At 36.3% G+C, this 25653-nt stretch overlaps 1 protein-coding gene across 2 annotated transcripts in view; it reads left to right on the top strand.

The window, feature by feature from the left end:
- COMMD10 (COMM domain containing 10) overlaps positions 1-24641 on the top strand; it is a 114385-nt gene extending 89744 nt beyond the window's left edge. Inside the window, exons 8-10 of one of the 2 annotated variants that reach the window (XM_074166228.1) lie at positions 14419-14426; positions 23397-23456; positions 24098-24641. In XM_074166228.1, the coding sequence (XP_074022329.1) occupies positions 14419-14426; positions 23397-23456; positions 24098-24136 (107 nt within the window). In that variant the 3' untranslated portion in view covers positions 24137-24641. The remainder of the gene's footprint in view (positions 1-14418; positions 14427-23396; positions 23457-24097) is intronic. The other variant, XM_074166230.1, reaches the window with a different exon arrangement.
- Positions 24642-25653: the final 1012 nt, after the last annotated feature.

Genomic DNA, 25653 nt, shown 5'->3' with positions numbered 1-25653 from the left:
GGTTAAGAATACAGAAAATTCTGATCTAGAATGGAGGTTAATATTCAAATGTCAATTAAATAAAAGTAAAAATAATAATTAAAAAAAAATCTTGTAAAACTTTCACCAGCAACTGCAAATGATATACAATACAGAATTAAACATCCTGACCATTTCAAGATGTGTTCAGATTTTTGAAACTCTGAATTGTTCCCAGATGCTGGTACTCTTTCTTTCTTCTGCAGCAAATCTATAATGTATATTTTACACGTGTTGCTTCTTTTGTGTCTCTTACTCTCAATAGAGAGCCCCTTGTAAGGAGCACATAAAGTGAGGCATTTCTTCTATTGGTTCCGTATAGTGTTAGCTCTTGCCCTGTGCTGAGGAACACTGCTCCTTTCCAAAAGTTTTTGAAGCAGTGTCCCTTTTATTTTTTGATCCTTTAAAATAAGTTATTCAGGCTTGATCCTGAGCTGTGGCTTCCATGAACTGCTTGGCTTGAATTTTCATAGTGTCTTTTATTTCACTATCCCCCCTAATATGTGAAATACTGCTTATTCCATGTTTGTTCATAGAAACATGCACCTGACAAGAAATTTGCAGCAAGATTTGTCATTCTTTTCTTTGTAGCTCCTCTGTCTTCTAAACCAAAAACCTAAAGCTGCCAAAGACACTACTACATTCCAGTTGTTCAATGTTTACTTTTTAGAAATGAGTACGTGCCTCGGTCAGGTCCTCAATTTGCAAAGTGATTTTTGAGGAATGGGAAACTTTTCTTACTATTTGAGGAAACTTTCATTAAAACCAATGAAACTTGTTTTCAGTCAAGTACAGATTGTTTAATTGTATACAGTTACTGAAGTGTGAAAAGGTCCTTCTTCTACAAAATCTCCTAAATTCAGCATTAAATGATTCAGAATTAAATGTTCTTTATATATCCATTAGTGGAATGAAGGCACAAGAAAATTAAAATTAGTTTCTGTTGTCTATCTAAAAAAAGCATCAGAAGACTGAGTTTAAAGACAAACTTGAATGAAGCAAGCTTCGGGTGTTTTTGGTATACAAGCAAGTAAGAGATGAGATGTTATGGAAAAAGAAACAAAGACTGGAGATTTTCAATTTGGACAAGAGCTGACTGAGAATGACTTTTCTGTTGTGTGGAAATGGGTCCAATGGTGGTAGCACAATTAAATATTCTCCCTGTGGTCATTTAGCTACAGATTGGCCCTTCTGGAATGTGGCTCAAATGCAGAAATAAACTGAAACTACTTCTCAGAGTTTTGAAGACGTTTTCTTTCCTCTGTGCCCAAAAGAATGAAAGGAAAAAAAGTAAAACATGGATCAATGAACTAGTTTTTCAATTATTTTACAAAACAATACAGATTGCAGGGAATGAATCATCTAATGATATTTCACTTCTTAAAAATTTAATGAAAGAGATTATTCTCTGAAGTAACCTGCTGTGCCTGTTTCACAGTGACAATATACAATATTCCCTGAAGCTATTTCTGACATCACCGAGTCTAACATGGTTTAGGACGTTTGATGGAAAATTAGGTGTAGTAGGAGAGAACCCAATAATCTCAGGGATACTACACTATACTGAGTGTCTGGGCAGAGTGGATTTTTATCTTACCAGCTGTCACAAGTATTAAAGCAAAATAAACAAATGGACTGTGTGACAATCTGATATACTATTCTGTCACTTCACAATAGTACAAAGCTGCTTCTGAGGTTTTGTAGGTTTGATAAAGTTAAGGTACATGTTGCTGTTTGTCATGTGTTGAATGTAGAACTGAAAGCTTTATGTTGTGTTGGGGCATATTATCAACAACACTGCAAACAATGGGTGGAGAGCAAAGTATGTGGGAGGCTGCTTGCTTGTTAAGTCTTCAGCTTCATATTTTTAAGATTCGAGGGAGGTTTGTGGCACTAGCTGACCTTAGCTGTCAATATACAATGGATTTTTGGCTTATTTTTAACGTGGGTTAATATTTAGCATGCTTTGAGAAAGTAATAGTATTTAATATTTCTGAAAGTTGCTTAATTCTAATGTTTCCAGTGATATAGTGCTCAGAAGTGACTTTTGATTTTGAGTGTGTCACTCTTTGGATAAGAATCTAAGAATCTGGAACTAAGTGATACCTTGTGCTACTATTTCCTTGCTTTCATTAGATTACTATGTCATACAGCTCTTTCATAAATTCTGTCATCTTCATTATAAAACTAGTTCAGATTTTTGGCCCCATTAACTTTGATAGGAAGACCGTTCCAGATTCTCTGTCACAGTGTTTAGGAACCTTTGTTTGAATTTGAGTTGAACATTTTGCTAATTTATGTCCATTTGTTTTCATTCCAATGTTATTTTACCCTGACAGCTTTCTGTCTCAATAATATTTAAGTTTCTGTTGTATTTATGCTCTGTAAGAAACTTAAGGAATCCTGCAGAGTAAAAAAATTTGGAGGGCTGATGTAATCCATCTTCGAGCATCGAAATCATTAATTACTTTTGATTTTTCCCTGCCTTTATACCTGTCACTCTTGTCTACATTTGGTGTATATAGAATGCAAATTTTAGTGGTATAGGATTAGACCAGTGATGTAGTGTTAAATCCAAAGTGTTCAGTACTACTTAGGATCTGTATTCCCTTTCTCTTTCTAGATGCCCTGCACAGCTTCATGCTTGATGATATAGAACACTAAATATAGTATTTCTCTGTGTATACGGGCACTAGATTTGCAAAGACTGTCCCTGAGGGCTGGATTTTCTAAATATTCAAACTAGCTATTGCAATATAATTCTGAAGTGATATTCAATGCAGTGGTAAAATTACTTATTTTACTTCTGAGGGAGCACTAAATTTTCCAGCTAAGATGACGTCCATGTCATCATCACAGATTGCTGTTTGTTCAGTTCCTTTTATTTGGATGAATCTCAGAAAAATATGTATTATGCATGAACTCTGCAGATGCATTATGAAATCATAAGCCATCCAAACGTAGAGCGAGTTTGTATTACACAAATGCCAGTAAATGTGCAGAGTTACCAAATACTAAGCTACTTCTGTACACAAGGACTTAGGCAATATGTGCATTCAGCGAGTTCTTTGTTTTTATCATTACTGCAAAGACGAAAAGAAAGAAAGAAAGCTGTCAACGAAGAAGAGTTTGCTAAACGAAGAGCAAAGATTGTCTCTGCAGCCTGTGTTTGAGATAGTTGCATCGGCAGCTGAGGAGACACAGCAAGATCTTCAACGAGAACTGTGCTGCTCTTGTGTTGAATTTTATAAGCATAACAGACATGAGCCAGAATAAATTTAGAGAACTGTTACACTAACATTAACAATTGCATAAGTATAAATACTGTTTCTGAAAATGCTGTGACAGATACTCAGGGATCTTCTATCACTTTAAGCATCTTTAAATATTTCCCTGTATGTAGAATATATATCTTGTAGACTTTTTTCTTCTTTCGTGTTTCTTTCCTCTCCTGCTACACACAGTATGCTTTCCTGCAGAACATTAAACTTAAACATTGAGTGTGATTTTATGACTTGAGATTCATCAAATCGTTAGAGCAAATTATGGTTTTATAGTGTTCTTGTCTTTGGTTTGTTTTTTTTTTTATTCATATTAAGAGGATAACAATCGTGCCTGTTGTTTATTTCTATATAAAAGCAGTCGACTTATGTCAAGTATATGCCTTTATTAAAATAGTTTAGTTAGTTGGAGTGGTGATAGTACAATTGCAGACTAAAATCACAGAATTCTGTTAAAGGCAATGAAAATGTTTCTTTGTTCTTAATTAGAATTTTTACATTAGAAAGTAAGTAAATCTGGATTTAGAAGTTAGCATATATGAATGATTAAATATTATTCTTGTTTAGCTTACAACAAAGTCCAACTAAGATTAAGAAATTTAGATAGTCTTCTCATTTGTCATTTAGATAAAATTTTAGGTGCTCATGTCCTGAAACAAACAAAAAATAGCAACCAAAACACCCCAGCCCAGTAATAAAGTAATAACGATTTTGATGTTAAAAACATACGGCAATTTAATGGGTCTTAATGCTCTGTGCTATAAACAATATTTTGGATTAAATACTTATATTTTGCTTTCAATAAATATGAATTTACTTGCTAAATTTAGGGAGGTTGTTGCTTTATTATTGAAAAATTTATCTCCCAGGTTTTGGTAAAGAGGGAAGAAAAACAATCTGTGGTGCATTCCATTTTGGGGTGGCGAGGTTACAGTACTTCCTACCATGTGGTAGTGTATCAACGTTGTAATGAGTAGAAGAGACTAAGCCATTATGCATACGTAACATCTACATTCTACCAAAAAGTCTGCATTCTTCATGGGTTTGAGAAGTTTACTCATGTTACCCAGTTTGCTCTTTGTGGATAAAAATATGTCAGCTGAACTGTTCTAAATTGTGCAGCTCTAACCGGTTGTATATACATAGAAATCAGCTGTTCTTTTAACATAAGCTGAGAAACAGTTGGCAACTATTCTAAGTCATTACCAGATCTGGCTAGATGGAAATCCTTTTTACATTAATCTAATATACTGTCACCTAAAGGCATAAAAACTTTCGAAGTGTATTTAGACATATTTAGACACAGTCCAGTTTTTTGTAGCAGGTTGCTGGGAGGCTTCTACAGTAGATCAATGGGCTACTTTTTTATGAAATAAGAGACTAAGCAGATGCATTGAAGCGATATCCTTGTGGAAGGGTTTTGCACAAGGAAGGAAGAATATTTTACTATCTTTAGAGGGAGTAGCTGCTTCAGTGGCAAAAAAAATCAATTACATCCTTTTTGCAGTCTGACAATGATTTTTAGTAGTTAGTCCTGCTGCTAATTAAATTTATTATTTTTTCTATAAATTTAATAATAAGTAATAAGTTTATTAATAGTTAACACATTATTATCCGTTATTTGATAGAAAAAGGAGTCATCGGGTTCTTATCTTTGCAAAGTGGAATTGTAAAAGAAATAATATGTACTTAATCTGAAGAAACTGTAATTGAATCAGTTATTGTACTTTGTAGTTGTGTTTACTTAAAAATAATGTAATGTTCTGAAATCCCTAACTGTAAGGGACAACAACCTTTTTGTAAAAAAAAAACTGGGAGTTCCAGCTTTAGGAATGGGAATGCAAAATTGAAGGAGTTATTGAAATGATTAAAAAATAATTAAGAAAAGAATGGATATCTGCAAGCTGGTTGGTGATGAACAGTAATTCTGATTAATTATCAATGCAATTTCATAATAATAATTTAAATTTTTACCTTTTTTTTTGAATCAACATGTGGTTGTTACTTTTAATAATTTTATATTGATGACAAATAAAAAGCAAGAAATCATGCTTTTCTAAAGTTCAGTTCCATTCTAAAGTCATATTTTCCCTATTCCTGGAGTTAAGCATCTTCTATTTGCTGAAAGAAAGTGAAAGACTCTCAAATTGTGCGTGCCAAATTGTGGATTCTTCAGTAAAGAGAGGCTGGACTTAAGATGGCGAGATACTGAACTAATGGATAAGGTGCTTTGGGAGTTAAAAGCGAATCCCTTATTATTACATTAGAAAGTATGTCTTTCTAAAGCCGAGTGGATAAAATGTAGTATAACCTTTAAGTAGCATCTTAATATATTCCCCTCAATTTGACAATAGCATGACAATTAACAGATGGAGGGAAGGCATTTACTGAGATTAGCAGTACAACTGTCATTGACTCACACTAATTTTATAAAGGGAGCTGATATGTCAGGATGTGGGTTTTTTCAATTGAAGCTGAAGTGTTGATGCGTTCCCATAAGAAGTAATAAACCTTTGGAAAGCCTTGCCCAAAAATGTGGGTGCAAACATTTTATGTGGGTTTAAGGGAAGATGGGACAAGCTTTTGAATAGAGGTCTGTTGAGCGTTATTAGATAGATAAACCCACATAAGGCTCAAGAAATCCAGTTGGAGTCTCAGAGGGTGTCTAGCGGGGATGCACATACACTGCTACCTCTAAAGCCATCAGTTTCAGACAGTTAGCAGTGAAACAGAAAAAATCTGAAAGTTAGGTATTTTTTTTTAGCTGGAAAGCTAATTATCTTTTAAGAGAAGCTTTGCCTACTCGTATCTGCTACGTTTCTCAGCCAGATCTTTGTTCCATGATTACTGGTGTTTCATCCATTGTTTGACTTGCTTGAGAATTTGTCAGGTCTTGTGTTTTCTGGGAGGTTTAAGCTAAAGGGCCATTGGGTCTATTGCTTTAATGCCAAGCAAAGATTGTAATGACAAAGAGGGTATTTCCAAGTTCATTTTGTGAGTTAAACAGACACGCATGCAAGGGTTCTTTCCATAGTTAGGTTTGTTAAAAATGACTTAATGGTTTATGACTTCTGAAGGCCAGACACCCTGCTGCAAGAGCCAGTTTCAGGTACCTTTGACAGCAATCCCAAGTGTTTGAAATACTTACCTGCAGACAGATGAAGGGAGAAGAGAAAGTACGAGAGGTTACTGATCGAAATTGATGGAATATAAATGGATTTGAAGTTATGGATAGCAGAGCATGACAAAAGGCTCTTCTTCTGGACTGCTGAGGTGCTTTCAAGTTTGAGAAGTAAGTTTTTAAAGGGAGTGTGACTGTGGCTTTGGGTTCTCCTTGGATTAGGAGGAGAGTCTAGTATTAAATATGCTTGTGTTTTCCACATCCTTTGATTTTGTGGTATGGCAATAGAACATAGCTTCTTTCTCCAAGGCTGTATCTCTGAATTCCATGGCAATACTAGATATTCCTCTGGCATGCTGTAAAGTCTCGTGAAGTCATTTGTAACAGAGGAAAAAAAATTGCATTTTGTATCTTAGATTTCTTTAATCATATTTTTTTCTCCATTTAACTTATTATTCTGTCCTCTGCCAGTTCTTCTTCTTCTTGGGCAAAACCAAATACTGGTGTGTGTTTTAAAAATAATGCCACTTACTTGTTTTCTCATGGCTGCATAAAATACCCACGTCACAATTGCCACAAAAATAGTTTGGAACAAAAGGTTTGCATATTGAGGAAATTCATATTGTCAGTCAGCTTGCTGTACAGACACATGACTTAGTTGTGTTAAGACTGGCATTCTGATTCCATGCTAATAGCCCCATTGTTATTAATATATGCTGCCTGGTTCTGACCTGCTTTGTTTAGAATGCATGTTGGTTTTTAATGTGCATGACATTTATGGGTTATGGATTAAAAAATTAAATTTTCCAAAATAAAAAATATCTCATACATTTTTAATAGGGTTTACAAAAGAGCTACTCTACATTTTCCCTCTAGCAAGATGGTACAGTATTGAATTAAGTGTCAGTACTTCTATGGCCATGTAAGATTTAATATTCTGGGCAAAGGTATTAATTGTCTTTTGGAATGGACAGATGGATTTGCCTAAAACCTACTTGTTAATTAATTGGATTTTTTGAAACATGAGTAATATTCAAATGACATTTCAGACTTTTAATTCTTTGATAGAAACATTTTTAAATTGTAGGCATGTCTTTTTCTTTTTTAAAGAAGTATATATAGAGGGCCAGAAGTATATGTAGAGGGCCATTATTTTCTGTGATTTATACATTTTCTATTGGAGTGTGAAAATAGAGCCTAGGTAGTGTAGAAGCTCAGATCATCTCTCATGCAGAACATGTCCAAGCTTGGATTGAAAATAAACAAAAATATCTCAAGAGTCAAGCTGTTAATGCTCTTCACTGCAACATGAGGGAACTGAATTTACCACTCATTTATACAAATCAGCATTTTACTCCTAATAAAAAAATTTAAATTGTTGCCACAAAATTATGTGGCAACAAAATTATGAGGCAAGTTACCACTCTTACAGCCTCCTAAGCTTTTTCGTAAGTGCCACTGTTAAAACTTCAGCTTTTAGTGTTGAGGATCAAGAGGAAAATGAAGTCAGCAGCAGCGTTTACAAGCCATTTCATCTTTCAGCGAAGGGATAACTGAGCATCAGAGCTGTGGCTAGGTAAATGTATCAAGAAAGCATTAAGCTGTGTATCCAATCTAATCTCATGCTGTGCTGTAGATGATGCACAAACCTGTGAATAGAGGTAGCATATATTTGGTAAATTCTCAGGGATGCTGAAAAGCTCAACTATATATATTTTTATAGACTTTAATTTACCACTGTAGCTCTATTAATCTACGCTGATGTAGGGTTAATTCAATGCATACGTTAAAAACTCTTATTTTCCCCCTGTTCCATTCCTCCCTTTTGTCCACTGAAATATATCTTAACCATAATAAAATTATTTTGTGCTGAGCATTTACATAAAGTGTGTATGCCCACGAGCACATGTTATTTTTATTAAAAAGAAAAATCTTTAAAATCAGTTCACTTATTTCAGGTGCCTTTTTCCTCCTTGTTATTCAAAAGAGCTTGAATTGAAAAAAATAAATGTTTTAAAGGACAGAATACAGGATTTTAAATAATGAATGTTGCATATATGAACCCAGGATTTACCCACAGGTTTTAGAAGACGTTTTTTCCTTTGATACTAGATTTTCTACTTTACGGTAGTGTGGAAGGAACCATTTTTAATATAGCATGAATAGGGTCCCTAATAGGGGACCAAAAAAGATATAAATTAAAAAGTGCAAATAATAATATGGTCACTGCAATTCAATGAAAAGCAGCTGCAAAAAAGCCCAAAGAATAAAGTGTTCACTGCAGTTAACTGAGAAGTGGCTGTACTGGCAAAAATATTTGTCATACTTTGAGACTTTATCATCAAGTGAATGAGAGATCTACAGATTCTTAAAATTTGTTTACTTAAGTGAAGGTATTAAATTTATTGCTCTGTTGGAGCAGCAAGTTTTTCTCACTGCAAACCAGAACTTTTTTGAAAATCTCTTTTTCTTTTTGTTAATTTCTCTGTGGTACTGGTGAACCCTGGTCAAAACCTTATTCAGTAGGAATAACCTGAATGTGGCTATATTTTTTTTTAATATATGGACTTCATGTTCATCTATGACCATAGTCCATCAAAATTCCTTTTTAGCAGAAAAAATCTGCTGGTGGCATCTGCCATTGTCAGTCCCTTGCAATAAGGAAAGCAATAAGCTTTTCTTGCTATAAGAAAGGTCTCTGTTCCGCCTTTCCTGTATTATACGTTGTTGTTTTGCAGTTCTGTTTTTCCTAATATATAACAAGACTATCCTTCTCTTCATACCCTTCTTTTCAAACGCGCATGTGGAAGAACTCTGTTTTCTGTACTGACACTCTCTCTTGGCTACCTCTTTGGATGAGTTTATTTCTCGCTGATGAAGTGTTCAGACCACTAAAACATGCAAACTTCAGTTCGTTTTTTTTTCTGCATGCTGTGGGTTAAGACTGAGACTCCCTACCTCATTTCACACAGCTGCTAATGTAGTAGTTGTGAAATACAGGGACAGACTGTTATCGAAGCCCAGGTATCACCTAATTGGGAATTAGAGGAATGGTGAAAGAAGGGTTGTATTTAATTTGTGGCTCCTAGAACACAGAGTGATGGCAGGGCTGGAGAGCAGTCACTATTGCAGATTCTTGATTCTGGGATTGATCTTTTCCAAGGTCTATGTTGATTTCTGAATTGATCTGCGTGAACTAATTACTTTCTTTGTAATCCTCAGTCACAGTTATTCTCGCACATTTTCTCGGCTATGAAACCATTGCATATTTAAACCACTGTGGTCAGGATTGGGACAAAGCTATACCTTCTTTTAAAATTCTTGCATTATTTTACACTTTCAACTGTAGGCATTCAGCTGGAGAAAATTTAGGAGCTTTTTGTATTCAGCAACTAGAAGCAGTGGGATGCTGGGATTTTGCGAAGTAACCAATGTAAATTGTCTTAAAATTTCATGAATTTGTGTAGGTTTTGAATGTGGATCTCTGTCAATGTTTAATGTGTCTTTGTTTCTGTAAACACAGAGTTAGCAAAATGTATTATACAGAAAAATGCATGTTGCATTAAACAGAAGTGTTGAAAATGAAGCATTTTCTAGTAACCATTATTACTATCATCTGAATAATGCCCTGTGAGATTACTTGTGGTGTGGCTTCACAGTAGTGAAGTATTCCAGGGAGTTTTTGGGTAAGGGCTTTCAGCAAGGCAAATTACAGCCCCATTTTGATACTTATCTTCACTTCCTTGGTTTCATGTTTGCTTGGAAATATTGCCACATACTGACCTGTAAATAGCATTTTCAGTTCAATTCACAGCCAGTTAGTATCTTGACAAGAAATTAAGTCTAATGCCATGGTTTCACAATTAAATTTACACTGTGGAGTCTAGGCATGATTTCACAATCATTAATACTGTATCTCTGCACTACCGGATTGCTCACAGAAGAATTGTAATGTTGCGTACATGATTGCCATTCTGTCACATTATCTAGAATATATGCAACTAATGCAGAGTTTATGCCAGCCTTGCATTTTTATGCTGTCTTTATTCTGAGAGAATGGGCTACACAACCACTGATGCAAAATTAACCTATTGACTTTCTATTAAACACATTTTAACAGTTGAAGTGAATCTACCACCTTGTATTATCTGACTGTAGCATTTTGATTCTACACCAAGAGCATGATGGCTAGGTGATGCTCTGAATGGTAGTGTCTAGAGGCGTGACTGACTAATAGCAGCAATTTTTTATCCAAGAGTTCCAGACCCTTTGGATATTCAGTCCTGTCTTGCTCTTTACTTTTGCATTGTTTAAAAAACATTAATCAGACTCCAGTTGCAGCACTTTTAAACTGGTGGTGATAGACAATCAACAGGTCAGCAAAGTCTTTGGATCCCAAGACCATTCAACAGCCTTGTCACTTGTGAATTTTACTGGCCTACTACTAAGTTATCTAGATCATCTTTGTGGCTACTGTCACTGCTGATCAGCCAATATCTATTGAAAATACGTGCATCCAGTTCCACATCTTCTAAGACTGAAGAACAGTGGCCGTCTAAAAGGTGTGATTGCCAGCTTCTAAGGATTCATTGAGGTCGAGCCCCTGTGAAAAATATCCAGAGAAATTGAATCTTCATGGATGGATTGAAATAGTATTCCTTATCAACTCTTCATCTAAGGGTTGGTTATTATTTATTACCAAATATTCTTTATTATGAGGTGGGCTGTCTAAACAGGAAAGGTCTGTAATCTTTAACAAGATAAACTAAAATCACCTGTCATAGTGGTACAATTTAATGCTAAAATGATTACGGATAGGACTGCAGTTAGATTCCCCATTCTTAACCCTGTTTCAAAGTAAGCAAACCAACTCTTCTGGTATCTCTTCATATGTGGTGCATGCAGATGATAACCATCCAGATGCTGCTGAACTCCTCTCAGTTTCTTAACATCTCTCCTATGCTGGGGGTGTGCAGGGCTGGATGCAGTGTCTCATGAAGCCTCACGAGTGCTGAGCACAGGAGAGTCACCTCACTGCCTGATGGCTGTGTTCTTGCTAACGGAGGTAAATGCTCTCTTCTCTTCCTCTTACGATGGGATATGTTTTAAGATAAGAAGCCTCTTGTCTTACATTTAGAACTAATGAAGGATGTATTTAGAAGTTCAGAAGGTAAAGTTTTAGTTCCCAAAGAAAAAAGGAATGGAAAGTCTTTCTAGATCTCTATCCTAAAGCTTTCACTCATTGCTGTACCAAGCATAGTTATTGTTGAATGGCTTGCAGCTTTTGACCTCCCATGTGCTTACTTTCACATTTCAATACTTTCAACACACAGAAAACATGAACAGTTCCTAGAGAAACATTTCAGTTCAAATACAGAAACTCAGTTTGTATATTTATCAAAGTTCTTGCTGATATGGAGATATCTGTTGGTCCTTCCTCTTGCAATCTTAGGCTGTGTTCTAACATTTTAGATATTAATACCTCTGTAGGCTTCAGCATTAGCAAAACCGTTGCCACAAAAAGCCAAGTCAAATGAACTGTTAGATCTGCATATTCCTCAGACACCCTCTGATCCCACACTGCCTTTGCCTGAGTACCAGAATTCTGGCTAGTTTGTGGTTACAGACAAGCTAATCTGTTTATCTCCAAGATAAACAAAACAATCCAAATAGAATTGATTCTCCTACACAATAGTGCTTTAGTCTTTTTAAAATAATGATCCCAAGCATATTGGACTATTTGTTCTCATTAAGGCAACTGGTTTGCAATTTTGGTAATTCATTCCTGTGCATAGGGCTGTGGAATTAGTCTCCCTTCAGCAGTCATGAAGCTTTTCTCACGTCTGGAATCTAGTGGCATCTCACTTTAGTGCGTGTTCAACTGCTAATTCTGTCACTCAAGAGTAAGAGAGCGCAGATACTCTTAATATGCTTTCTCATAGGACTGCTGTCACCCTGAGGCCTCTTCTGTCATTTTCATGGCCCTCTTCTGGAGCTGCTCTAACAAAACCAGCTGTCCCCAGACCTGGATGCAGTACTCCAGATGGGGTCTCATCAGAGCAGAGTAGAGAGAATCACCCCCCTCGACCTGCTGGCCATGCTTCTTTTTATACAGCCCAGGATGCAATTGGCTTTGTGGGCTGTGAGTGTGCATTGCTGGCTCATGTCCAATTTTTCACCCACCAACACCCCCAGGTCCTTCTTTGCAGGGCTGCTCTCAATCCATTCAACCCCCAGTCTGTGTTGATGCTGGGGATTGCCCCGAGCAGGATCTTGCCCTTTGCCTCATTGAACCTCATGAGGTTCGCATGGGCCCACTCCTCAAGCCTGTCAAGGTCCCTCTGGTTGGCATCCTGTCCCTCAACCGTACCAGCTACACCACTCAGCTTGGTGTCATCCACAGACTTGCTGAGGGTGCACTCAGTCCCGTTATTTGTGTCATTAATGAAGACAATAATGAAGATATTAAATAGTACTGGTCCTATTGTGGATCCTTGAGGGACACTACTCGTTACTGGGTTCCACTTTGATATTGAGAAATTGATTCTAACTCTTTGGATGCTGCCACTCTGCCAATTCCTTTACCCATCTACTCCTCCATCAAATCCTTATGTCTCCAATTTAGAGGTAGGAATGTTGTGAGGAACAGTATGCATGTTGAAAACCTTCTCGTGACTAAAAGGAGGAGAAAAGTTGTGTTCCTTTCCATAGTAGCTTATAAATATTATTTCAAGAGAAAGTATTTTAAACCATTTCCTTTCTTTATTATTCTTTTAAATTTAAAACCTTTGATAGTTAGCAAATATATTCTTAGCATTCTCTCCGTATATAAGAGGACATGTAAGAAAAAATCTGGAAACATTAGGTTATTTTAAAAGTTTCATAACTTCTTAGGTTGCAAATCTAAATATCAATGACTAACCAGTATATTACACTTTTCATTTGTGTTATAATCAGTGTAGACAATACATTAAACAAATGATAAGCTTTTAATATTTTTTTGGAAGAAGTGACTTAGTATCTTAAACATAGGTTTAAACAACAGTTTATAAAATTGTTCATACAGACAAAATAGCATTTGCAAGCTGACCTGTAACACCTAATTTTTCCATTTTTCCCTTTGAAGAACATATATGTTAAAAAGGTAAAAATCTGAAAGACGTTAAGCATAGCTTAAATATAAATTTCATGTCTATTTTTATGAAAAGATTACACGATATAATATAACTTTTTATTCCTTGCTTTACCATTTTATTTTTGCATTATGCAGTGCTGGCTTGACAGAGAAAGATATAATTAATTTAGAGCTAAACAGATTTGTATTGAAAGATATGAAAAATATCTTCATTTTTGATACTCACTGCAACTATTGCAGCTGGCCTGAGCACTACATTGTACTTCAGCCATCTGTAGAATAATCCAAATCTCATACTGTATTCCTTCACATTGCTCACTCTTTTAAAGCAACCTATATGAACTGTAATTCAATAGTACACAGACTTGAAGAGAAGGAAAAGAGATTTGATACCCTCTTTCCAATTGCTTATGTTAACCAAAAGTTGGTTCTTTTCTTCCCTAAGAAGGTATTACCTATATAGTTATATTCATATTCTGGGTTTGAAGGAATCTGTGGGTGAGAAGTTTCCACATTCCTCTTTACTTTGCAGTCATAATCAGAAAAGACCACCCAGTCGTTTTTTGTGTTTTTTTGTTTTTTTTTTTTTATAATTCCTTGTAAAAATGGAAAGCTTTTTTGTCTAATTTGGGACACTTTGCTTTTTAAAGACCTCTCCCAGTTTTTCACTCTGCCATGTTGCCTGAGAAATGTTGATATTTGCTTGTGTCAGGGTAGCAATGTCTTTTTCATCACACTCCAACATTGGTGTATCCTTGATCTGAATGAGTAGCCCAGGCTCAGGGCCTTGCTGAGTTGCTTCTGGCAAGGAAGAGATACTGGCTAGGAGTCTGGCATTTATTTGTAAACTGTGATTTCTGTAGCAAAAGCTGTACCTCTGTTCTGTTTTTTAGAATACAGTAAAAATAGTAGGTGACTTCCTAATAAAATTTAAAAAAAAAAGAAAATATACATTGCTTTACAAACAGTCCTATACCTTAAGAGCTCTGTCTTTGATCCTGCTGGGGACTAGCCTGCTAGTTAACATCCCTCACTCCTGCCTGGCTCCCAGTCTCTTTCAGCAGCTGAGGCTTGTGTGCAAGCACCCAGTTTGAGATCAGAGGTATGCTTGCTGACAGCTACTAACACCCATTTAGCACACAAAAAACCCCAAACATTTTATCTTTGCTTGTCTCCTAACAAAACACAAATTGGTGATACTCTGAGTGGCCCATCCCAAACAAAAGAACTAATTTACAAATTATCTAATCTTGACATTTTGTAAATATTTAAGCAGATTTTTAGAAAGGGTATTTTCACATCAGTTGCATTGATTTTACATGGATCTGAGCTTTCTTAGATCTTTCCTGACGCTGCTGGCATCTTTTATCCAGCCCCTTTTCTTGTGCTTCAGTAGAAAAAATAGATACTTTCAGTTTTTCTGGTGGTGAAGAAAGGCCTTTCATGGTAAAACAATATAGTGTTGCAGTATCTTATTGAATCAGGGAGGCTCAGAAGCTGATGCTGCAAGAAGATGCCCGCTTCCTCCATTTATCTAAAGCCTTCTTAAAGTGTTACTCATCTGTGTGACTACACCATATAGAATTCCTGTTGGAGCAGCTGCTCTATATGTGGATGCAGAGGACAATAACCCAGGTTTCTTCCCCTGGACACAGGAGGTTTTGTCTGGCTTTTAGTTGAGACCACAAGGGTGGCTTCCTGAGCAGTTTGGACCACGATTTGAGCTTTCTCTAAGTTCAGCTTTTTTCAGACCCAACATTAGATGTGTATCCAATTTAAACATAAAGGATTTTCAACTCCATGTTAATCATGTCAGCTACAAGCAAGCTGTGTGAGAAGCTCTCTAAAACACTCTGTGCATGTTGTTGAGCTGCTCTCCTTGCTATGGGAGGTTTTGGCCACTGAATACCTACATAGCAATCTGTCTCAGTCTGCCTTTGACGCTGCAGGGCTGAGCTTCACTATCCTAAGATACTTATCCAAGTTGCAGAATTTGCCATTTGAGTCCATAATCTTAAATTTTCATATGCCGATGCTAGGCTTATGTTGCACTTAATTTTTACACTCAGTTCTGTTAGCTTCCTAGAATTGCATTATTTTCTGAGTACAATAATGGAAATATTTTATAACCATGCCTACATGACATCTTTTTCACATGTAGTTTGTAATAAATGAATTTGGCTGTGATCAAATTCAGCGAACGTATGGGATCAGAAAATCTTGAGAGCATTTCTGCAGCCAGCGTGCTTACTGCTGGGTTCTCTGTTTCTTCAGCAGTAATTCTCTGTGAATGCAAGCATAGGAAGAAAAGAGAATTCCTTATCATTCAAGGTGAATGTAAGACTATTGTGTCAGTCTTGATGTGAGATATCTTTAACATAGAAGTGTGAACTCATTGGTGTTCATGGTGTTTGAACAGTTGCATGGTAGCCCTTGAGGAGCTGTAATTCCTTGTTTTTCCTTGCATTGTTCATGAACTTAATAATTTTTTTTTAATATCATAATTTCTGTGCCAAATAAGCTGTACCAAAATGTGAAAGATCAAAGAATTTAATTTATTCTCAGGAATAAAATTATTTACTCATCGAAGTAGAGTTCTGACTAAAGAAGAAAGTTGTATTCTGGTAGTTACAGACTGTACACTGTATAAGCGATATGCAACAATTAGGGTGTATGTGCTTTCCCAGAGACTTTTTTCTCCATACTTGATACATTGAAATTGAATAGGAAGAAAGGATGTATTTATTTTAAACTTTTAGTGAGATTGCTTATTCAGAGAGCTTTCTACAGTGTTAGGAGTACAGTATAATTTGCAAAATTATATGAGAGATGAAATAGAAAAGTTGTCATTATTAGGACCCTGTGTTCTTTAGATTAATCAGTGGTATTCTTAGTAATTGTGTGGCAGCCTATTAATGAATGAAACTAACAATTTTCAAACATGTCTTTTCCTGGATACTGTATTTGGGAATTATATCGACACATTTTCCTATTGAAACCTGAAATTACAATGACACATTTGTGCAGATGGATGCTTTATGCTGTTAGCTACTGATCCCGTGTGGAGACTAGTGAGGAATCAATAATGAACTCGTACTGTGTATAGTTGTCTCCAAAGAACAGAAGGGCACGTGAAGGTATATACAAAATACAGAACAGAGATAGAAGGAAGCCAGCCTTTCAATAGATCTTCTATGAGCCATTTTGTGTAGAACATACAGGGATGTATCCATATAGAAGACCTGCTTTTAAATATTTCTGCTGTGAGACATGCACTGATACACACCTATTTCCCCAAAAAGCGTGTTTGTTACACTGTGATATTTTTGTAAAAGTGTATTTAACACAATCTTTGCACGGAAGTGACAACCCTACAACTCTAGATTTCTGTTTTTGAGAGGTTTTCCATGCAAAGGTATCATTAAAAGGCCAACCAACCTAATGATGTTATTTATAGGAATGTAAATTCATCGTACATTCAAGGCAAAGGAACCCTCTGTCTGAATACAGCTGTTGGAAAAAAATACTTTGCTGTCTCCCTTGTCTTTAGAAAGATGGTATTTATTCTTTTTTTCCAGATAATTGTCTCAGTTTTAAAAGCATTTTTCTCCCCTGCGGTGAAGAAAGGGGCCTGTCTGCCTCTAGTGCTCTGTGATCTTCCCAGCCTATGTGGTCCAGCCAGTAATGGATATTTTCATGAGGGTGGAAGGGAACAGGAGTGAAAATGGGAATGACTGACAGTTCTTATTGCTGTTTGGAAGTATGTCAGGTCTTCTGCAGGTCTCCAAATACCTGTGGAGTCTGCTGGCTCACTACTGGACTGGGCAATTAATTTATTCTAGGCACTTGCCATGAAAACATGCTTAGATGATCCTGTATCTGCTAGAGTAAGATTATCAGTATGTATTTCCAAACCATCAGTTTCCAGTGACACGTTGATTGGATCTCAGGAATCAACACAGCTTTAGGTAGGGAGCTTATGAATATGTTGCAAAGGGAGGCAAAGACATCCTTAATATGCTGCTGATTTTGATCTCCCTAAATACCACAGGGAATTTGAAATTCTTAAGCTTATATGAAAGAGAAATGCACCTTTAAAAGGTAGAATGCAGTATATGTACAAACTAAATGTTAACATATTGATCAGGAAAAGACGGGGTTAGTATGAAAGATGTTCCGTTTTATGACAGTTTCACATTGAGACTTGAAAATGCATATAATTCAGTCATAAGGCATGATTTTTTTTCTCTACAAAAATAATTATTTGGTATTGCAAATGGAAATGAGCTTGGAAGAAGAATGAAATTTGAAGGTTGCATTTTCTGGTGATGTGAAGGAAGTATAATTAGGAATATATAAGTTGGTATTTAACTCCCTGTGTTCTGCTGAATCCGTGAGCTCAATTACATCCATCTACAGCTGTAAGAATATAAAGAAGTCATAATTTCTGTCTCTTATTTGCAGAGAGTTAAGGAACAGGTGTGCTTTTAAGTGATGCTGGTCTGTTTTCACACATCTGCATTTCTTACCAGGCTACAATTCATCTTTCTGACCAAGCAGCTTAAACTTGCTGATAAATTCTGTGAGATGCAACTTCCCATCTGTAAGTGCCTAAGCGAATGCATTGTTCTCCAGGGTCCACGGAAATTTAAAGGAATTCTGAATTGATGTAGCAAAGAAACTGGTAGGTCCAGAGGGAAATGTTGGCTACTAAGAATCATCTGGGGTCTGTTTAGGAATGCATCTGAATTTGGCCATAAACTGATTAGTTTAATTGTGTCCATATCCTCCCATTATATCTGAGTTTTTAAGGATATCTAATAGGAATAAATTGGAGAATGGAAAGCAAATGTGAGAATACTCTTCTCTTAAACCTAATTGAGATGTAGCTCAAGATAGTATTAAAGGTTATATTAGAATATAGAGACTGGGATATGTGTTGCTTCAGCTAGTTATTATTAACAAACTTTGCTGGATACACTGTAATTTTTTACATGTGCTCAGTCATAGAACATTATCATTATCAGTAGACATTTAGATATACAAACCAGCCTGTCCCTCCATCTGTTTGCTTCAGAATACTTGGCGTTTATTTTGCAACGTCGTAAAAGTAGTTACAGCTTTGCAGTTGAGAACTATTATAGCAATATCAATTTTTCATATTCAAGTTAGCTTTAAAACGAGAAGTTTGCTTTTTATTTATAACTCCTAGTGCCTTTCTCTATGCTTATGCCTTGGGTGGGGGAGTTAAATATGTGGAATACAACCGGGTGATAAATAAGATTGCAAAATTCAGTCGCTAGTAATAAAGCCTTTTGCAGTATTACATTAAAACAGAAGTATCTAGAGCACTGGATTAGAAATAATAATAATAATAACAACAACCAAATTCTTTGATTATAACCAGGAATTTGCCTCTGCTTTATGAAGTATTTTAAGGAGACACTTTTTGCATGGTTTCTACAGAAACACTTTGCAGCAAGAAGGTATTAATGTTTAAAAGAAATTGTTAGCCAAGGCAATGGGAAATTGGAGGCTCTTTTACATCTTATGTAGTTGAATCTTCATCATTTTATGCTGATGATCATGTTCAGCTAAATATTGGCCTGATTGCTGGTGGTTGTAAGCTAAGTGTATATTGAATGATTGTAGCTATTTTGTAGAATTAGCCATACATTCAGAATGGCTGTTTTGGATAGGATAGCAGGAAGTTTTTATCTTCATTTTCCTTTCCCTTCTCTCCCCTCTTCTCCACCCTCTCCCACCTCCCAAAGGAAATCTGGTTTTGAACAGCTGTTTTAGAGAATAGTGAAGATGTTACATTTTCTAAAATGATACCAGACAATAAATGAGAAGATAGGTAAGGGGAGAAAACAACCCTAATCAGTTAAACTTATTAGAATTTCACAGTTCTCAAGAGGCTGTAAATTGTAAATTGATACAGTGCTGGGTGAGAGAAGAGGTGGAATGAAATCAGATTGTGTGTAGATCTAGAAAGGCAAAATGGCACTAAAATTTAATTTTAACACTTAAAAATACATTCAGTAGTGATATGTGACCAAATATGTTAAACCATAGGTTTCAGAAAACTTATTACCATATTCCTTACAGTGGATTCTGAGTGATGTAAAGATTTGTCTTGGGCGACACCTGCAATTCATGCCGACTTTCCCAGTAGTAAATGCAATGCTCTGTCGTGTTTAACAGCAGGTGAGCACATTGAATTTAAGAGCAACTTTATGTAGCTGAAGATGCTGCACATCACCTCTTCAGCTCATTGAGCGCATCACTCCAGTGCTGTCCCTGCCACTCTTAATAGGTATTGAATCAGACGAAAAGCCTGTCTCCGCATTTTCAAAGCTACCCAAAGGATGAGTGTTTGGTCTTTATAAGAATAACATCTTCAACTATGTTTTTCTGATGCTATGAAGCTGTGACCCTCAAGGCTAAAACTCTTAAAAGTAGGAGCTAGGACTTTTACTGCCACAGCGACAAAGTTTGGGGTGTAATTAGAAAAAGTATAAGAGTGACCGAGTATGACAGTGGGAATAAATTCAGTTTAGTTTTCTGGGTACTCTGTTTAGTTTTCTTTTATGTGAAGATGATAACAGCAAAGAGAAAATGAGATGCCAGAAATGAGGGAAAGAGTAGAGTGAAGGTAGGGAATGGGAGGAAATTTATCAGGAAAGAGGAAAAGAGAATGATGTACTTGATAGAAGGAAGAAACGAGTTGGACATCCAGCAAATTACTGTTTTTTATTTACGTTCTGGGAAACACATACTAGGTCGCAGACAACATCTGAAAACCTGTATGTGTAGATAAAAGAAGGCAGCTTAGCTGCACTTTTCGTAAATAGGCTGAGACTCTATCTGCACACAGTGACATTTAATTAAGTCAGTAAGCTGAAAGTGATTTTTTTTTTTATCCTATGTTTTAGTTATGGTTGAAAAATTATTGCAGTTTGTAATTTTGTATCCTTATCTGAGCAAAATTCCATAAAACAGATTAGGAATTTGCCTGCTCTGGGGGATTTAGCAATATTCTATCTACACAGTAATTTTTAATGCTATTTTACTGAGGAATTAAAGAACTGGATGGTAACCTAGTCCTGTGACACATTGTTTTAATTATAGTTGTTTATGTTCACACAGCATAAAGCAAATAATGAACAGTGGATATCTTGGCTAAAAATGGGAAGCCACCAGCCTGGTCAGATCTAGCTTTTTCTTCTTGGGACCTAGTAATGATATGGTGGTTTTGTGGTCTACATAGGAACTCCTGATCACATAAGAGTGATTGTTTGGCATCTTCCTCAAGGGACTCATACAGTGAGAAATTTAATATTGTAAAAATAACATTTTTAACTGGTGCCACACTTCTGCACACGTTTTTGTGACACTGTTCTCTGTTGAAGTCATGTAGTAGACGTGCCAGGTTTTTACACACAGAAACAATCCTGTTTTAGCAGAGGATTAAGTGAAGATAAACAACATATTTCGTAAAAGATTGTTATATCCTCTCTCCCATTGACAATCCCACCCCCACCCCTAGATCAGAAACATAGCCTGGCATGGCATGCTTTTTTGTAGATCTCCACAGACATTTGCCTGCTACAAAGCAACATAATTTTTTTCTAAGTTATCAGACTGTGATTATTAAATAATAATGGGAAGAGAGATCTCAGCCTGTTCATAAAGCGTAGTGGGTTTTTTTTAGTATAAAAAGAACCCAAATTGAAAGGACCACACTTTTTTTTCATTTGCATACCCTATCTTATAACTTGCAGTGTAATGTAGTTGTACACTTGCAGTGATTAATGTAGTTAGAGGAAAACATGAAAGACAAGCTTTCTTCTGTGTATGTGTGTGAGAAGTTGACCTTGCTTGCTTATCTGAAGCAGTACCAGAAGATACCTGTCTTGAATGAGACACAGAGCTTGGAGAAATGAGATCTGGTGTTCGGAGGTGTCACACACCCGCTGCCCCTCTCTGGAGACATTGCAAAACCATCCTATTGAAATCCAGCAGACTCTTCTGCCAGAAACCATGCAAGAGATGACCCCGACTATTTGTTGTGACTGATAAACTTTAAGATATATGATATCTTCCTTTTATTCTGAAGGTCCTCTTTTCAGTTTCTCTTCTTCCATTCAAACACCAAAATCCTTCTGGAACGGCAAATGCCAAACAAACATCCAGGCTGAAATGGTAGATCCATTTGCTATTAGTGTATCTTCCTTCTTTCCTCTACCCCCTTTCTTTTCTGAAGAAACCACTTGTTTGCTTTCTCTTTGTTTCTTAGCTGTTAGAAAGCCTTTAAAAATGCTTTTACTTCCCTGTCACACCATTATGTTCTTTGGAAGGAGGATCAGCTGGAGTCATGGCAAAGAGAACTGCTGTCCTGGTAGTTTTATTTTGTATTCACCATACGATTCCCAGAATTGCATTGTTCCTTCCCAGAGGGGGAAGATTGGTCTCTCATGCAAATCACTGGTCCTTTTCTAGGCTTTTGTAGCCTTCCTGAAATTGTTGGAAAGGATCCTTCTTTCTGCAGAGCGGGGAGGAGGAATTGCACCAGACAGGCTGGCCCCAGTCATTTTATCCCTTTCCTGTGTCTTACAGCTCCTTTTGAGGAGCAGGCACCAGGCAGTAGCTATCCTGAGTTCCCAGGGCTTCTGCTGCTCTTGTGCATTTGGTGCGCCAAATTCCGCAGCATTATTTGACCCAAATTGAGACTTGCATCGGTATGAGAGTACACAGAATCTGGCCCACAGCCTTGTCTCTATGCAAAAGTATGCTTGCTGAATTTAAGCTGAATTGATAAATAAGCGCTTTTCTACTGATTTAAGTGGTACGTGAAGTTGGTACCAGTTAAACAAACTAAGAGTGTGTAATTTATTTCAGCTGATAATATTTTGTGAGTAGAGGTGTCCACAGATTCCGTTTTCACAGAGCCTCATTAGTGTTTATGGAAGTGCAGCTGTTATCCTCAGGAATGCCTCCAAGCCTTGGAAAGTCTAGCAACAACACAGAGAATGTACAGTGATAGTTTGGCATTTATTTTAAAAGATGTAAAGTGACAAAGCGAAGTAGAAAGAATAAGGCTAGAACCAATCTGGATAGATCTGCACTGTGATTGAAAGTAGCAGGTATTAAACTACCTGTTTCTCACAAGTGAGTTAAGCAGGACAGAAATTTTAATTTAGCCCCCATATCCGCAGACATCAGTACATGTGTGCAGAGGATTATTACCACCGTCTGTTTTACGTACAGTAGTTTCCATCAGCTGTTTTATTTTGCTTTTTTCATGTTTAAGCACTGCTTTGAAGCTGTTGTGTTAATTGTTAACTTAGGCTGAATCTGTGCATAGATGCCTATAGCAGTGTCAGCATGCCAAGATCGTAACTGCTAGATTAATGAATGGAAGTATTAGCTTTGTGCTGGTGCAGTGCATTAATAGCTGTGCAAGTTCAATCAAATACACTACTGACTTTGTCATTGTGTAATGGTATTTACCAGATCTTAGACAGACTGCTGAGAAAGATGAATGTAATCTTTCATTTTTATCTGACTTAAAAATAAGGTAACAAAATCATTTTCATATAATGTTTTATTATTATTCTTTGCAGCAGGAGAATAGATGTACCTGTAGACTTGAAATCTTCACTGAGAAGGAATATGCATATATGAGGGACATCATAGTGAATGGAAGGAAACCTAATGGTTGCAACCATTGTCTTTCACATAGCTTAATCTCATATTCTGAATTGCTGGAATTAATACCAAAAAGAAACGAAAAAAGTACTCTTATTGCTTCTTTTTTTTTCTTTTTCCTTCACAGAACATGAAGAAAGTGTTCGTAGAATTTAGTCATCAGGAGCTGTTTGAGTTCTATAACAAGGTCTGTAGAATTTACAATACTATAGTTTCTTTGTAAACACCTTATGCTGCTCAGCAGGAAGTGTTGCCTATATGAATTAAATCTAGTGAAGCTGGAAGGAAAATGGATCCAACTTTAATTAAGGCTGCTGGATTTGTTTGATCACATAAAGCAATTTCAAAAAGAGTCTGTGCATTCACATTTGGAATAGGTAGGGCTTGGGTCATGGTAAGCATACCTGGTGGTTAGATCAAGAGCAGTAGCTGATGATTAACAATGAGGAGCTCTCTGGAAAGAGCATCTTTGTGCTACGTCTTCAGTTGAAATGCCAGGCTCGTAATCCAGTCAAAATGAACTCTATTATTTTTTTACCTTGTTGTTATGCATTGGAAATTCACAGCAAAACATCTGTGCATGTAAAAAAGGCAATATTTAGACAACTGTTTCTTTAAAATTTGAATATTTAAACTGTGGCAATGAATTCTAATAGCTTCATGTAAAAACAAATATTCATGAGTACAGGATTTTTTTATTGCTATGTGAATAGATTTAGTATGCATAGTTGAAGATATTGGAATGTGGGGGTTTTTCTGTTTGCATGTTTCTAAACAACATTTTATATGAGTAGAGTTTTTTCTCTCTTTTTTTGTTCCTTTAAATAGCTGGAAACTATACAAGCACAGCTGGATTCCCTTACATGATGTTTTTGAAGACTTATTTCTCCATCACACTCCTGCCACCTCATTATTTTAAATTGAAGGTAGATTGCAAAGCTGTATTTGCTGAAGGATTCAGTGGGTTGCTTCCTGTAAAATTATATGGCTTATCTCCTTTTTAGACCAGTAACATTAGCCAAGAGTCTTTCTTAAGAGTCTAAAGATTCTAATGGACTTTCTCTTATTTTCTGAGCAATTTTGAAGAATGGCTTTCCCTGCAGAAAAAAAAAACCAACAAACCAAAAAGATAAAAGAATGCTACGCTGCTTTAGAAATATATAATTTTTTCTGTCCTGTTATGTGTTACTTGATTCTGGTAGAAATTTGCATACCAGTGAGGGACCAGGAATAAAAGCTATTTTTTAGACATGAAAAGAATATAAAAGTAGTAAGAAAACACACAGCTAAAAAAAAGTCTCTGTCCTTTTGAATCATTATTCATATAATTGATAATGCTTATTGCAAATCTGTCAAAATAAATTCAGAATTTAAAAATAGATTGGTTTCATTTGGACTTCATTTCATTATCTCAGTTCTTTTTTAGTTTGTTAGGTTTTTTTTTTTCCTCTAAATAATCAACAGTGTCACTGATTTCAGTGTTTACTTTTGGCACTGAGAATAAATACAGCTTCTTAGCACTGCATGCATACCAATGAATCTAAGTAGCATGGTGTATAACTGGAGGGAAAAATCTCAGAGTATATAACAAAGAACACTGAAATAGCCTGACAATCAGATTTCTGAGAGCTATTTGTTGATCCTTCCTAATGCTGTCCACCACCGCTTTTACATCGAATGGGAAGAAATAAAGTACAGTGACTTAAAGGCCAAGTTAGTCATATTTTCACACGTTAGTTCCAGACGAATGGAGGTTCCTGAGCAGTATGAGAAGGTAAAAGTCATCTTAGTCCTTGTTTGTTGCCATTCATTGACAGGCAACTTCATTGCTGCACCTTGATAATGGGCACAGTATACAACCCTCTACTCCAGGTCAATAGAAGGTGAGGGGAAATAAAAATCTTTGGCATTCGCTTGTCTTTCCTCCTCCTTAAGGGGTTCCCTGAACAAGGATTTTTTCTTCCAGATGCCTAAAACAGGGGTGGTTAATACCCAGCCAGCCAGTTTTCTTTTGAGCTTTCTTTGTTTGTGACACTAGATATAAGTATAGCCAAAAGGTACGTTTTGAATAGCTGATGTTTAGGTCCTCTTGTGCCAGATTTCTTGCTTTGCTGCTTTTGGAGTGTTGTTTGGGGCTTTTTGTGTTGCTTTATTAGGGATTGTGCTGCCGCCTCTAGAATACTTGGAGGGGTTTGCACCAGTTCTCTAAGCTGTGAGAGAATAGATTTAGAAGATAAAGTCATTAACAGCCTACACGTGAGTAAAGGGCACTCAAGAGTAAAAAACACATTTATCATAGTTCTTCACTGAAATGCCAGGCGATACGGTACCACTCTGGTAAGGTAACGCTACTACCCTGTTGGAAAGAAGAAGTCAGTCACTTG

The sequence above is a fragment of the Numenius arquata genome, chromosome Z (genome assembly GCF_964106895.1).
Source record: "Numenius arquata chromosome Z, bNumArq3.hap1.1, whole genome shotgun sequence".
NCBI lineage: Eukaryota > Metazoa > Chordata > Aves > Charadriiformes > Scolopacidae > Numenius > Numenius arquata.
This window is presented reverse-complemented; position numbering and strand designations above follow the sequence as displayed.